The following is a 14,433-nucleotide window of genomic DNA, read 5'->3' as shown; positions in this document are numbered from 1 at the left end:
AAAGATTTTAGGGATCATGAAAGGTTAAATTTGGTCCACAATTCATATTTGTATTGAGATTGTTTCTCGGCCTGGAGATTATGGTTTATTAGCAGAATTAGATGGATGGGCGCACAGGTGTAGGACCTCAAAATTCCCGGCCTGGACTTCACCTCTGCTGCAAAAAACAACCTTTTTTGAAGCTTATCCTGCACATATTTCCAAACACATGTAAACACACACTCTCTGAGTTATTCACTCGACCACACACACTCACCTGCTGAAAAAAGGAAAGCCTGTAGGAACTGCATTGCAAAAGATTCCATGATCTTGAAGGGGAACGCTTACAAACTTACAACATACAAAGTGGGGTGTGCGTGCAGGAGAGGTCATTGCTAAGGTTCAGAAGACACAGGAACATAGTTCCTTCAGCTCTTTTCACGTGGACCATAACACCACCTAGTGGAACAATAGGAAAGAACATTGGATTGATAATGACACAAACGCACACAGTGAAGTTGGATAATTGACAATAGTAAAGATGTTGACATGGGTCAAACTGTCATGCTTTACAACTGGGTCCAATCATCAGGTCTTGTGAGGTGGTCCTGATATGCAGTAATTAGTACCAAGCAAAGGTAGGAAATGAAGAAAAAGTGACAAGTTTCAAGGCATGAACCAGTGACAAATTAATGAGCATTGATTAGCTAGACTCAATGATGCAAAGAAGTTTACCCTCTTTGGTCATGAGGGAGCCCTACTTCACACTGGCAACATCTTCTAAGGCCATGTTTCGGTAGACCTAACCTACAGGAAATGTTTGCATGGCTGCCTCGTAGCCTCTGGCTTTACATCATTAGTTAGTTGCATTAGAACAGGTGCTGTCTTGTTAGGTGATTGAATTAGAAGCAAAAGCAGAAGCTTTCCCATCAACAACTGGCTTGTCAGCAGCCCACTGTCAGTGTTGGTGGTAAAATATATAGTAGCCTGCAGCCAGTAACAAATCGCAACTGAAGTGTGTCTGTTATTACATGATCAAGTACCCAAAGACCCTAGGTTCCTTGGAAGGTTCCACAATTTAATAACTTTGATCAGACACAAAATAGAGAAAACGAAAGCACACACCCAACTTTATTCATGGTCTTTATTTAAACACTTTACCATGTTATTTAAAAAAAAATCATTTTAATATACAACACAAATCTGACTCGACAATTCTGTTTACAGCTAAACTCTGTTTCAAGACACAGGACTTTCAGTATGAGAGCAGGCAAGTATAAGAACAAGGAGAAAGAGAGAGAAGTGGAGGATGATGATGATGATAGTACAAACTACCGCAGGGTATCCATGGGTTTTAAAAAAAAAAATTAATTAAAAAAAAAAAAAGTTTAAAATGTCAAGTTAATGCGAGTTTGAACTGGTTACAGGGAAGTTCAATTTTCACTGGTAAAGTTTATGAATGTAAAATTAAGCAAATGGGCCAACATCCGTACCAAGAGTCTTATAGTCTAGTTTAAATAGTCTCAAAAACTCTTTCCCACAAAACAAATGTGAATAGTTTTGTCTTTTTAAGGTATAAAAAAAAATAGGGCTCTGGACTGACTTTTCATCATTTAATTGGGTGCTGAAAATCCAAACTGTGAATTGAATCAAAAGTAGTTAGTTAGGACCACCTCAATCAGCAAGACACGACATGACCCTCCATTAGGGATCCAGAGCAAAAGAACTGTAATTGCAAAAAATGAATAATAATCATGTTCATGGTTCTTATTTTCCATTCAGCATCCTAATGAAGCCTGAATCTAAAGCAATTTCATTGACTCAAACAGTTGGCCAGCAAAACTAAGCTCCGTTATTCTAAAAATTAGAAGGAAATTAAATTTAAATGTAGTACGTACCTGTTCTTTAGGAAAGGCTTACAGATTTCTTTGTACTAGAGAGACTGAGTGACAGCAAATGAAATATTGAATGTATTATAAAATATTCATGTTTGATCATGTGAATGAAATTCTATTATTAATAATAACATCCACAGTATTGTTATTATATATATATTTTAATAAATCAGTTAATTAATATTTAGTATACATATAAGTAATCAATGTCGTTTTTTCCAACAAGAAAATGGAAATTTCTCTCTCTTTGGGAATTATTGAAGCTCTTACTCAAATGCTCTGGATCCCCAATTTTTATATTTGGCTCCTAGATGTGAATAATTAAAAACACTATTATTGAAATAAATAAACAGAAGTGTCTAAGATTTCAAAACAAATTTTTAATGCCATGTAAGGCCTTACTTTTTGATTTTGTGACATGATTTCAATGATTCATAGATACCCTTCACTACACCATGCACAACCACAGCCAGACCAAAAAAAAAAAAAAAAAAAAAAAATGACTTGCCTTGCATGCCAGTTCTCTCCTATGGGGTCAGGAGAGAAAACAAACATATAACATGGAAATCACATGACAACACAGTAAGGACCACTCCCCACCCCACATTAAAACAGTTGGTCACTTTAGCTTCATGCTGTGTTTTTTTTTTTTCTCCATTAAAAAAAACATCCTACACCTTAAGTGCATCGCATAAGGCCACGTCAGGGACCAAAACCAAAGGAGGTAGAGGAGAAGACACTCCTCCACAGCCCAACTCATTCACCCCTCCGTTTACTTCTACTGCAACTCCTCAATCTGGTCCTCTTGTTTTAAAAATACTGTTAGAAGAGTCTCAATCTCTTAAGTGGCACAGCCTTGAAGAGTCCATTCCAGTGAAAGGTGAAGAGAAGCAGGAGAAAACTAATCAAATGCAGTAATGTCCCAGTGATGCAGTTAGTGTGTAATAAGAGGTAAGGGGCTGTAGTAATAAGCAGAGTATTGTAATATGACTTTTTAAGCTTGTCCTTTACCTACAAGGTTATGCAGTAAGTTTTGGGTATAGAAAGTATTCCCAGGTATAGCTGTAGGCTGGAGGAACAGGAGGGTGGAAGTACAGGTCGTGTGCTTTTAGAATTGGCTTGGAGTTGGAAATGTTGGGTGGGAAACTGCACTGCTGAGGAAAGACTGTTTGTTATGGGTGGAAAATTCTCAGAATTCTCAGAGCGGAGCAACAGAGCGATGGCGATGAGGATGATGAGGAAGAGTCCCTGGGTCCATGGGCTCCTCTCTGCGACAGCCAAATCAGCCAATCAGCCCTCAGATTTCCCAGGATATGCAGCCACATAGGAGGTGCACCTAAAGGAAGACAAGGACAAATCAACCATTAACAACATGTCCTGCTCATGTCTGATGAAGCGGGTGGGCTGTTGTGACTAACCTGCTATCTGGAGATGTATGTGTATGTGCGTGATGGAGATCGTCCGTCTGCCTGGCCATTGGGGGACACGTTGAGAAAGTCCCAGATGAGGATGGTGTCATCATGGGAGCTACTGATGATCTGGAACTCATCAAACTGTAACCGGAACACACGGCCGGAGTGCTCCTGCCAGGTCACCATGATAAACGTGGAACATTTTTTCTTAGTCAAGGTTCACAGAGATTAGCAGATGTTTCAGTCAAATTGAATGTGAATAATAACTGATTTCACTAATATATTTAGTCCCTCCCCCCAAGCAATTTACATTAACACGTACCACCAGTGTGCGCAGACAGAGAGTACTGGCTGGGGCTCGAGGGTCCAACGCCGCGTGAAGGTCCCAGACTTTAATTTTCCTTCCGAGGGAAATTGAGGCGCATTAGATAAAAATGAGCGTTAAAGAGTGCGTTCATGCACAAGCAAGCAAATAAGCACGATGCTGTGAGTGCGGCAAACATCATGGACATCGAGTTAGATAGGCACACAGATGGCACGTCGGTGAGAACACAGAGCCTCGTACCCATCATAGGCGCCACTGACGATGCGCTTATTATCAAAGCGAATGCAGCGGACCAACTCCTCATGGCCCTCTAACACGCGTAGACATGCTCCGCACTCAATGTCCCACAGCCTAGAGAGGAAGGAGAACCACTCAATCTGTTTCAAAAAAAAGGTTTTCAGCAGGGGGTGTACAGCCCATAGGTGGTCCACAGAGCAATTACAAAGGAACTGGGCAGCAGTTATTACTTGATATCATAATAATCATCATCACGTGGGTTTTACAAAATGTATGATCTCGTAAGATGAGTTAACTAAAAACAGAAGACATAATTTAGGAAAATATATTCTACTTTAAGTAAATCACAGTGTGACTATGATGGTGGAACCACACATAAACAAAGCATGACAGGCCCCACAATTACAAACTGTAGCATCCATTACACATATATACAGAATGTACCAAATTTATCATGTTTCAAAGATTTATTTTACTGGTTTGAAATTGATCCACAAAATAAAACATTGAATTCTTTTTGTATGTTGCTATGTTTACCTATTTTTTTTAATGGAATAATGGGGACTGTTTGATAAATAAATGTGTACTTTTGCACCCTCACTCCAACTAGGACCATGCTGGCCACACCCAACCACACTTACCTGATTGTATTGTCAGAGGAGCCACTGACCACAAGCCTGTCTCTATACTGCAGACAGGCAATTCCACGCTTGTGCCCATTGAGTGTTCGCACAAACTCACACGTGCTGGTGCTCCACACCTGCGCACCGGGGGAAAAAAAAAGAAGAAGAAAAATACAAAGTAACACACAAGTTGCACATGACTGCAGCATTCCCATACTGCATGCGATATGCTGTGCTCACATTTGTATAAACTGTGATCAATTAAAGCATCTTACCTTAATGGTTCTGTCACCTGAGGCCGAGACTATATACTTGTCATCAAAGTCGACCACGTTGACAGCTGCCCTGTGACCCACTAGGACACGGCGTAGGCTGATGTCGGTGGGGGAAGCCATGTCCCAAACAGCAATGGAGCGGTCTTTCGAGCATGTCACCATTAGACCGTTACAGAACCGCAAGTGCAACACCGCCTCATTATGATGTATGAGAGTGTTCAAAACTTCACCAGAACCAACGTCCCAGACCCTGCAGACAAAGACAGAAATACAAATTAATACCCCTCGGTCCTCAAAATCAGCTTAATAACAAGTACAAGAAGACTAAATACTCAATGTCACTAATACACCAAATGCCCAGATAGACTAATGAGAATCAAATTAGAACGCTGTCATGAATATTTGTTTTGTGTACGGAAACACACGCACGCCTGATCAAACAAACCTTGGAAATAACACAGCCCCAACACATCTGCCTGCCCATCATAGCAGTTGCTAAGGAAGTGAAGTCACACTTTCCATTGAGATTTCCCAGTACCAGCTGCTGGGATACGACTTTTTAACAGCTTTTGGTGGTGTTCTATTCTCATCTGCACTGAAATTTCATATTCGCTCCACGCCTCTCTCTCACTCATATGTCAACAAAATCATTTATAATTTCTAAGGTATAAAAAAAAAAAAAAAAGGTGAAGACATCAACCGCAATAACTCTAAACTACAAAAATACATGTTCCTTTAGTGGCTCCAAGGAGGAGAATCAGGCTACAATCTAATGATCAGTTGCATCAGTTTAAAGCTAAAGCAGATTGGTTACCTGCTCTGCTCTGTTTTAATGAGCAACATTTATTTGGGCTCTTCACTCGCTGAATCTAACTGCTCAACTCTTGAAACGGACATTGTCCTGTTTATAGCAGATCACAGCAGAAATACGTTTAACAGTGGAGTGTGTGTGTGTGTGACAGCAACAATATCCATGCTGACCCAAGCAGCTTTAATCCTTTATAATGTTCATTTTATTGCCTTACAAGCAGAAATTAGAGTCTACTGCATGTGTTAAAAATGGTGGTTATTGGACTGGCAGACTACATGTGTTTTTAAGTGACTGACCTAACAGTCGAATCAGATGAGCCGGTGACTATGACTCTCTCATCATACTGCAAACACAACACTGAACCTGTGTGGCCTGTGAGGATCTTCCGACATTCCAGAGACTGCTTATCCCAGATCTGTGAGTGGTAGAGGGAGGGAGAAACAGATTAAATGCACTTTTCAAAATTAGTTAGAATAAAAGCTCACTACATCCCCTACAGGTTGTTAATTCTGTTTCAGCATTCAACCTAATGCAAACGTTCAAAGAACAAAACAAATTGTGCCAGGTTAAATTTTCCCTCCCCAAGAAATCCTTTATCACACTTAACCAAATTTAAACTATAATCCACAAGTCACCTTTATGGAGTTGTCTCGAAGGCCACTGATTATCTTCTCATCGTCGTACTGGAGGCAATAAACTCCCTTACTGTTCTCTGAGCGACACTGGATCCTCTGCAGGTTGTGTCTCCCACAACGCCAATTTGCTTCTATGGTCTGTGGGAGTGAGGGCACAAATAAGGTAAATGCAGCACAACACCTAATTAAAAAAATATTATTTTGGAAGCAAAAGACCAGAAGAAATTAGAGTAAAAAGCTCACCTCTATGTCTTGGATGATTTTGGGGTAGAGGGAATGGTAATACGAATTTGGAGGGACTTCGACTGTGCGGTTCTTAAATAGATATTTCTCCCTGGCAGTGGAGAAAATTGCACCAAAGTAAACCACTGGGATCAAACAAACCATACATAGGAATTAAGATTAGATTGTGCCTTTTTAAAACAGTTAACTATCTGGCATTGCAAACAACACAGTGTTCCAGAGGTCACATTCTGTAATGGACCCATCTAGAGGAAAACAGGTTTGAAATTGATTATTGTTAATTGTGCAGACCTTTTTTTATTTATTTATTTATGAAAACCCCTCCCATCTAAATATACATTTTTGCTTATTGGCTTCAAGCATGTAGCTGCCTATTAGTGAAAAGCAAGCATCCGGCCAAATACAAGGTTGTCTTTTTGCAGTCTTTTCTGTATTTAGCATTTACTGAACGTGTGTACTCCCTACAAGATTAAAGTTTGTTTGCATGTACACTATGAACTAGGGCTTAATGATTTATCGAATTTTAACAAGAACGTATGGCTGAAGCCACTGTGAGGTGTGGAACTTCACAGTAAGCAGAAATATGACAGTCCTGTGTGATAGACAATCATCCTCAACAATCAGATTTGTCCCAAGATAAAGCCACACCCACTTAAATGCAAGCAAGGATACTTACTCTCATCTCATGGTATGCCGCTTGCCGCGCAGTTCATATTTCAATGTATGTTAGGGCTGAACGATTTTAAGAAGAAAATTAATTTGACAAATATCATGATTGTGATTCAATGTACAATTACTCACTATATTACGTGCATTCAAAACTGTAGTATAACCGTACATCAAAATATGTAACTAGCATGGTTTGAAAGAGAGCGTCTTTGCTTGAATTTTAAGTGGGCGTGGCTTTAACATGGTATCCATTGATTGGTGAGCATGACAATCACACGGAGCATGACAATCCTGGCCTGGCAGGCTACAGCCATCTTCAGACTAAACGTGGAATGCGCTGCGCAAGAGCGGGTGTGTCAACGTCAAATCCAAACCACTTGCCCGATCGATTCTGCACATGCATGCACAACGGTTAGGGTTTCATGCTGCGCTGCGCAGAGCACAGCACATTACGGTCGAAAATTGAAATTTGTTGAAATTTGACCACCATGATGCATCTTCGTGCGACCAATAGACTCAAAGCATTGAAGTGGGAAATGTTCGGTCTTCTCCTTCAAAAGACACACACACAAAGTGGGAATGGAGGAAAAGGTGATCTTATCGGTCTTTGAGTGTCCAGAAATAAACAACACGACATTATTGTCTAACCAGGAGTTTAGAAAATCATGCATATTTTTTCTGTTGTGCCCCATGGCAAGTTGAGCGCTACTCGCAACAAGCGCAGCAAACTTTGTTTTACCCTGCTGCACGTGCCCATGCTCTGCCCATTCAGCTGCATTCGCCCAATCCCATTCTGCCCACCGCGGCGTCACTGAAGCCTCTCTTCTGTCTGCACCCTCAACGCCCCAAAGAGTCACCAACACTGCAGTCTCTCACTCACTGACTGTCTCCAGCCAACCCAGCATGTCTCGCATGTGTCTTCCTGCAGCAACCCTGACATAAATAGATGGCTACAAAATCGCAGTTGTCGCAATTCGTAAAAAAAAAAAAATCTCAATTTCGATATATCGAAACTATCACAACATCTGTCAATTAAATAGTGATACATTTTTTTCTTAAAGCCGTTCAGCCCTTGCAAAAATGTTGTGGTTTTGCAGCACATTTTGTATTTGAATCACATCGGCAGTTAGAAACTATTTGCATAGCAGAAAAACAATAGGGACGCACTGAAGCCAATTTCCACAAGGCAGAGCTGATTTTAAAACAGTAATGAAATATAGATCGTTATCAAGGACATCGTAAAAGTAAATTCTTTATCTGCACAGCAGACCAACATACTGATTAAAAATCTTTCCCTTTTTAACCAACTGGCCCACTCACCACTGATGTCTTTCCGAAAGGCCTTTCCATAGTGGGTCAGTGAGAACCATACGCTCAATCAGCTTCTTCCACAGCATGCCCTCAGAGATGACACGCTGCCATTCCTTACACACCAGCTCAGCTGAGCACAGAGAACGTGCATCGAGGAACGACAAGATGTTCTCAGCTATGTGGTCCAAACCCTGGGCTGAAAGGAGGAAAAGAAACATTTTAAACGTCTGTGACGAGGTCCTTAATGGTGTGTGTGTCGCAACGTATACCTGGCAGTGCAGTGATGAAGTCTCTCTGCAGCATAGGTTTGAGGTAGGAGTTGATGTGGCCATGTTGGTAGTGGCACATGCGTGAGATCAGGTGCTCCACAAACTCCACTTGGTCAGTCTCAGTCCACTGATCAAAAAGCTGGAAGCACATGTCCTTCTCAGTGTCGTAGTTCCCCTGTGACGGCCGCTTCCTTGAACGGGGCACCACCCCGTTACCGAGCTGATTGCAGATACAGTATTTTTGCAGTAATTGTTGCAAACATTATAAGTCACATAAACACTGGGAAAGGTTGTGAAATGATTTACTGGTCTAATTTTTGTGCGTCACAAAAAACCTGCATACTAACAGGGGTGTAAAGACTTTTTATATCCACTGCAATGTACGTACAGTTTGCATAACCTACCAGTAACTCTACTGAACAATTTACCTTCAACACAGTCCTCTTTGGTGAAAGGTCATCAGTATTTTGAGGCTCCATACCTGGCATGTTCTGGACAATCAATGAGGGGGGGGGAAAAGGAAACGGTTAAGGCACTTGGAGATGAATTGTGTGTCACAAAGACAACAGGGGTACAGCAAAAAAATAAAAAACAGCACATACAAAGTTCAGACAAAAATAACTGTTAATTGATAAAAATGATTTCAGCATCGTTGGGTGGTGCAAACTGTGGTAAGAGCAACCAATCAATTCAACACAGCCCACTCCTGCTCACACTGAATTTGCAAATAAAGACCCTTCTGACATTCAGTTCAGTGGCATGTATGTATGCTCTGGGAAGTGCATTCGTCCTGCATCCAGTACAGTTTTTACATCATGTCTATTATAGCAAGAATATCAAAAACATCTTCCTGTGTTCTGTGTGCAATATATTATGAATAATTGCATGCTTTACTGCACATTACAAAACCATACATTATGATTCAATTACATAATGTTATTACATAGTGTATGTATATTATGTACCACTGCAGAAAACAGCTATATTAATCATAATGTGTAATTAGCTAAAAGACACACTGGCAAAATCAGTTAAAAAGTGTTAAATTTAGTGTTTTTTCCATTAATAAGATTATTTGTTAATAACATGAGTATTATTCATATGCATCCAAATGGGCCTTTGGGGGGTCGTCTTTGCCCGAGTATGAATTATGGAAGAAGCCTGCATCTTTGCCAACTTCATAAGGACTGCCATCTTAGAGCAGATCTGGGCATGTGGATGGACTGAATGTTGACTATTCAGTGCAGTTTTCCTGCTCTTCAGTATGAAAACTTAACAATCTCTGCTATGCAGATTCACTTCTGCCAAGAGAGTAGGGGAAAATGGGTACACCATGTTCTAAAGCCATGTAGAAGAGATTCTGAAACCTCTGCAGATTACTGTGTGCACTGACACTGGCAATGGCTGGGTGGGGCAGGGGGGTGTGGCGAGCCAGACAGGGGTCAAATGCAAGCCAGACTGAGCCGCATGCACCGCAACAATGAGACGGGGACCAAGCACAGCAGCATTCAGGAGGCAGGCAGGTAGGATGGTAGACGAAAGCAGAGAAATAAAAAGGCATGCAAAAGCAAAAGACACCTTGCCCACGGAGCATGCCACCCACTCAACTTCTCCTTTCTCTCTGATTCTTTCAGCTATGCCACGTGGGAAGCCACGCCCTGGGTGCCAATTGCAGGTATGCCTACATGAGTCAAAAGGAAATGGTCTTGTCTCGTGTTCTGTATGTTCGCTGTTCTAATGCAGGAATTAGACAATGCAAAGGAGAAAGTACCAGAAAGTAAACGGTCATAGAATACAAACCACATCCTGCCAATATAACCTTAACGCAGGGTGGGCGGGCGTCAGTGGGGCAAAGCTGAGAGAAACACAGGCCTGAAAACATCAATCACAACCAGGAGCCAAAATGGCAGCTCTCTCGCCACAAAGAGAGGCGTGTGGAAGGAGGGTAGGTGGGTGAGGACAGACAGTACAATGGAGCAGAGTTAAGAGGAGAGCTAAACCTGGTTGTGGGCCCGGGAGGAAGGGAGGCTCTGCAGGCACCTGAGAGCACACAGGCTCTCGGCCACGGAGGAGCAGCCCAGCCAGAGAGAACGAGGCACAGAGCACTGTGAGAAAGGAGAAAGAGAGAGGGTGGGTCGGGGGGGGTGAGAGGTGAAAGGACGAGGCACGAGGACAGAAAGGTGTTGCAGCATAGAGGTCATCAGAGGAAAAAAATACAAATAAATCCAAAGAAAGTGTGATGGGAGGTCAGAGGAGAGCGGGGAAGGATGGAGAGAACAGACAAGTGAGTTAAGGAGATGGTAAGGAAAGTAAGGAGAAACAAATATTAGAGGAAGTGCGCACACATCGCAAAGACACAGACATTACACAGAGAAGCATCATCACAATTACAGGGTGACCTCAGAATGGAAGAGGACGGGCTCAGATATAGGACCAGACTTAAGAGAATTACCTATGCCCAACCTCTGCCATGTCAGAGGCTAAAGACACCCAAACATATGAAAAATAAGCCATTTTATGATCCATGCCATCAGCCTGTCATCAGTGGGGAGCTGATCTTGTTATAATTATTGTCTTATAATTATATAAAATTGTCTTACAATTATATAAAACCTGATATTTCCTAATGCTATGATCTCCACTGAACATATTGTACATTATGGTCAAAACATAATATGAAAGAAAGTGAAGTGATTGTCATTGTGATAAACTGCAGCACAGCACACGGTGCACACAATGAAATGTGTCCTCTGCTTTTAACCCATCACCCTTAGTGAGCAGTGGGCAGCCATCAGAGGCGCCCGGGGAGCAGTGTGTGGGGACGGTGCTTTGCTCAGTGGCACCATGCCGGCTTGGGATTCGAACTGGCAACCTTCCGATTATGTGGTCCACTTCCATACCCGCTAGGTAAGCCACTATTTAAAGTAGAGAAAACATGAAGAAAATGCCATAATCTTTTGTTTCAGCAGGACAGTTTATGAATTCTGACTAATTTATTTTCAAGGCAGTGGTGGGGTAGCGGGTACGGAAGTGGACTTGTACCCGAAATCCCGCCAAGGTGTCACTGAGGTCCTCTTCAGCAACATACCGTCCCAACACACTGCTCCCCCGGTGCTTTTCAAGGCTGCCAACTGCTCACTAAGGGTGATTGGTTAAATGAAGATGGCACATTTCACTGTGCACCATGCTATAAAGTGAATCACAATGACAAATCACTTTCACTTACGTTCAATTACGTACAATCCAAAAAAAAAAAAAAAAAAAGACTGAATTAAAATTGTCCTGCATATACTAATTGCGTTGATTAGAATGTTATTTAATCTTAAGTGATTTAATACCTTCTGATTTCTTTTGGAAGAAACCAGAAACCAGGGATCAAACCATGGTCTGCTTTCATTCCACTCATAACTTTCCGTAGCCGCTTATTCCTAATCAGGGTAGCAGCCCAGGACATTTGAGTGCAACATGGAGACTCAACCTGGGCACCCACCCACATTCAGACACTTACAATATAGTTTGTGCAATGGGCTGCATTTCAGATTTATCAAATAATTGAACTGTCTCATACAAATAATACAACTAAGAAGTTAAGTTTTTCAAAAGCCTGGAAGGATTTTTTATCACTTCACATAAAAAAAAAAAAATAAAAAAAAGTCTTGAATGACTGATCACTTTAGTGAGGTAAAATAATTTAAAAATGATCAGTTTAGTGAACCACTATGTAAAATAATGTAAGTAAAAGCATTTCCATGTGCACTATGCAACAAAAAATTAAACAGATCTGTGGCCACAATAAATCCATTTGTTAGTGATGCTAACAGTTTAAAATAAATTAATTCATCGAAAAAGGGCTTCAGTTTGCTAGGAAAGCACAACTGTAGGACTCTGGAGCAATGGGTGATGAACCTATTCCTGAGATGGGCGCATCTGGGTAAGAAATGACATGAATGAAGCAATGAAGCAGTCATGGGCCAGATCAGAGTTTTCATCACTTGGTCAGGCCTGGGTTCACCAACACTATGTGACAATAAAATGAAGTTGGACATCTTCCTGAATACGCCGAATGGCCGTACGTCTCCAAATCCACAATTCTCCCCACTTCCTGGGTGGGCATATTTTCAGATGACAATGGACTCAGGATTAAATCAGGCACTAAGAAGTAAGAAGACTTCAAGACTGACCAGCTCGGAGCTTAAAGCCACTTGGGGACGTTTGAGAGCGAAATCTTTTGACTTTTCCGTCCGAAACAGACAAAAAAAACGTGGCACTGACTGCATAGATTCCTTAATAACATCGCCACAGTTACTGTCTTAGCTATGTTTTACAGAGCCAAACTTATTTTGGGCAGGGCGGTGCAAAGTGTTGTACTTTACCTCAAGCAGAATGTAAACGGCATGGTCTGCATAGCTTTCACCAGCACGGTGTAAATAGTACCCGCGTACCGCTCACTTCAAACATCAGTGTTCATCGTTCGATCGTTTCCCTTTGGGTGGGCCCGTCTAGTTGTCTGAACGTCTCGTCTGGTGGGTTTTAATCTCAATGACAGCTAACGAGGCTAACGGCTAAAGATCAACTTCCTCCTACGCAGCATATTCGGACCAGAAGTCCTCAGAACTCATTAAGGGGAAATAATCTCTCCAAAACCGTTAGAGTCGTCAGAAAAACTCGAGAACGAGACCGAGGTTTGGTGCAGACAGTCCTGGTGGAGCTTTTTGTATAAAAATGAAAAGAAAACCGATTAAGATTCACCTTAATCCGAGACCGAAACAGACTCTTAAAGGGACAGACTGGGTAAAAGAACGAGATCTTAGATCAACTGGTACATGTGTTGCAATGGCCTTTAGCCGGACACCTTAAGCGTTTCCCTTTTCGCCACCAGTCCCTTTCAGAGCGCGATTTAATCTACAGCTAGTTCGGGGGGGGCGCATCAGACGTTTTTAATCTAACATCAAGAAGAACACTGACGCGTTTTCCACCCCCTGTCCCTGGCTGCGTTAGTAACCGGATCTCGACGGCGCAGGGGGCGCAGTGGCGCAGCAGCGGCGGCGGCACCGCAGTGGATCCGGACTCCGGACTCTTCCCGGGTCTTTTACACCCACAGCCACCGGCGACAGTCCAGTCCGAGCGGGATCCGTCCGGTACCCGGTCCTGACCTTTGGCATGATTCTGCTGGTTTTTAACCCGCCGCCAAAAAAGGGCACATTGACGCAACACCAAGTCCGAGGTCAGAAGGTGACATTTCAGACCCTGGCCATGGACGCTATTCGTTCGGACGAGGCGCCGCCAGGTTCCCCGATCTTCCCTCTCTCCCCACACCTATCCGGGATCAGCGCCCCTTCAACCTCTCGCCGCATGGATTTGAAAGGCCGAGGTCAAATTCGGATTCCTGTTCGTAACATATTGGAACTGGACTGTCATATCCGCTCGCCGGCGCGTCTACTCACCACCAGCTCCAGCGTTTTATCCTCCATCTCCGGCTCCATGTTGTTGTTGCGCCCCCCCGGAAAATGGAAACCTAGCGCTGCTTTGGCGCTCCGCAGTTGCGCAGACGTTCCTCAGCGCAACAGGGAGCGTTTTATGTGTTTTGTGAGGATAGGCGGAGGTATCCGCCCCCTTTACAAACTCCGTGTCCTGATTCGTCAAAATCCCTAACGGGGCGTATTTTGGTCAAGCATGCTCCCAAACGATTGGCTGGCGACGTTGCGAGGGTCTTCTTAAAAAAAAAAAAACACACACACATACGAATTAA

The 14,433-nt window shown here is 42.5% G+C and overlaps 1 protein-coding gene across 4 annotated transcripts; it reads right to left on the bottom strand.

The window, feature by feature from the left end:
* Window positions 1-1,109: 1,109 nt before the first annotated feature.
* fbxw11a (F-box and WD repeat domain containing 11a) lies at window positions 1,110-14,273 on the bottom strand. 4 transcript variants are annotated; one of them, XM_028959750.1, is made up of 14 exons: window positions 14,129-14,263; window positions 10,685-10,789; window positions 9,113-9,175; window positions 8,685-8,904; window positions 8,425-8,611; window positions 6,436-6,526; window positions 6,193-6,330; window positions 5,854-5,972; window positions 4,747-4,996; window positions 4,490-4,608; window positions 3,852-3,962; window positions 3,609-3,687; window positions 3,293-3,457; window positions 1,110-3,210 (listed from the first exon to the last, which is right to left on the bottom strand). In XM_028959750.1, the coding sequence occupies exons 1-13, from the start codon at window positions 14,165-14,167 to the stop codon at window positions 3,296-3,298; spliced, it is 1,683 nt and encodes a 560-aa protein (XP_028815583.1). In that variant the 5' UTR covers window positions 14,168-14,263; the 3' UTR covers window positions 1,110-3,210; window positions 3,293-3,295. The 4 variants fall into 4 exon arrangements, with proteins under 4 accessions (XP_028815583.1, XP_028815584.1, XP_028815585.1 ...); XM_028959751.1 differs by having other exon boundaries at window positions 8,685-8,823; XM_028959752.1 differs by lacking the exon at window positions 10,685-10,789 and having other exon boundaries at window positions 14,129-14,273.
* Between the last annotated feature and the right edge of the window lie 160 nt (window positions 14,274-14,433).

Source organism: Denticeps clupeoides, chromosome 18 (genome assembly GCF_900700375.1).
Source record: "Denticeps clupeoides chromosome 18, fDenClu1.1, whole genome shotgun sequence".
Lineage (NCBI taxonomy): Eukaryota > Metazoa > Chordata > Actinopteri > Clupeiformes > Denticipitidae > Denticeps > Denticeps clupeoides.
This window is presented reverse-complemented; position numbering and strand designations above follow the sequence as displayed.

What these genes read in the sequence shown, in the direction of transcription:
- fbxw11a (XM_028959750.1), bottom strand. Translation starts at nt 14,167, where the DNA reads ATGGAGCCGGAGATGGAGGATAAAACGCTGGAGCTGGTG. An exon ending in CTTCATCACTGCACTGCCAG is followed by an intron (nt 8,612 to 8,684) that starts GTATACGTTGCG and finishes TCCTCCTTTCAG; the next exon opens with CCCAGGGTTTGGACCACATA. An exon ending in CAGGTGACAGAACCATTAAG is followed by an intron (nt 4,609 to 4,746) that starts GTAAGATGCTTT and finishes CCCGGTGCGCAG; the next exon opens with GTGTGGAGCACCAGCACGTG.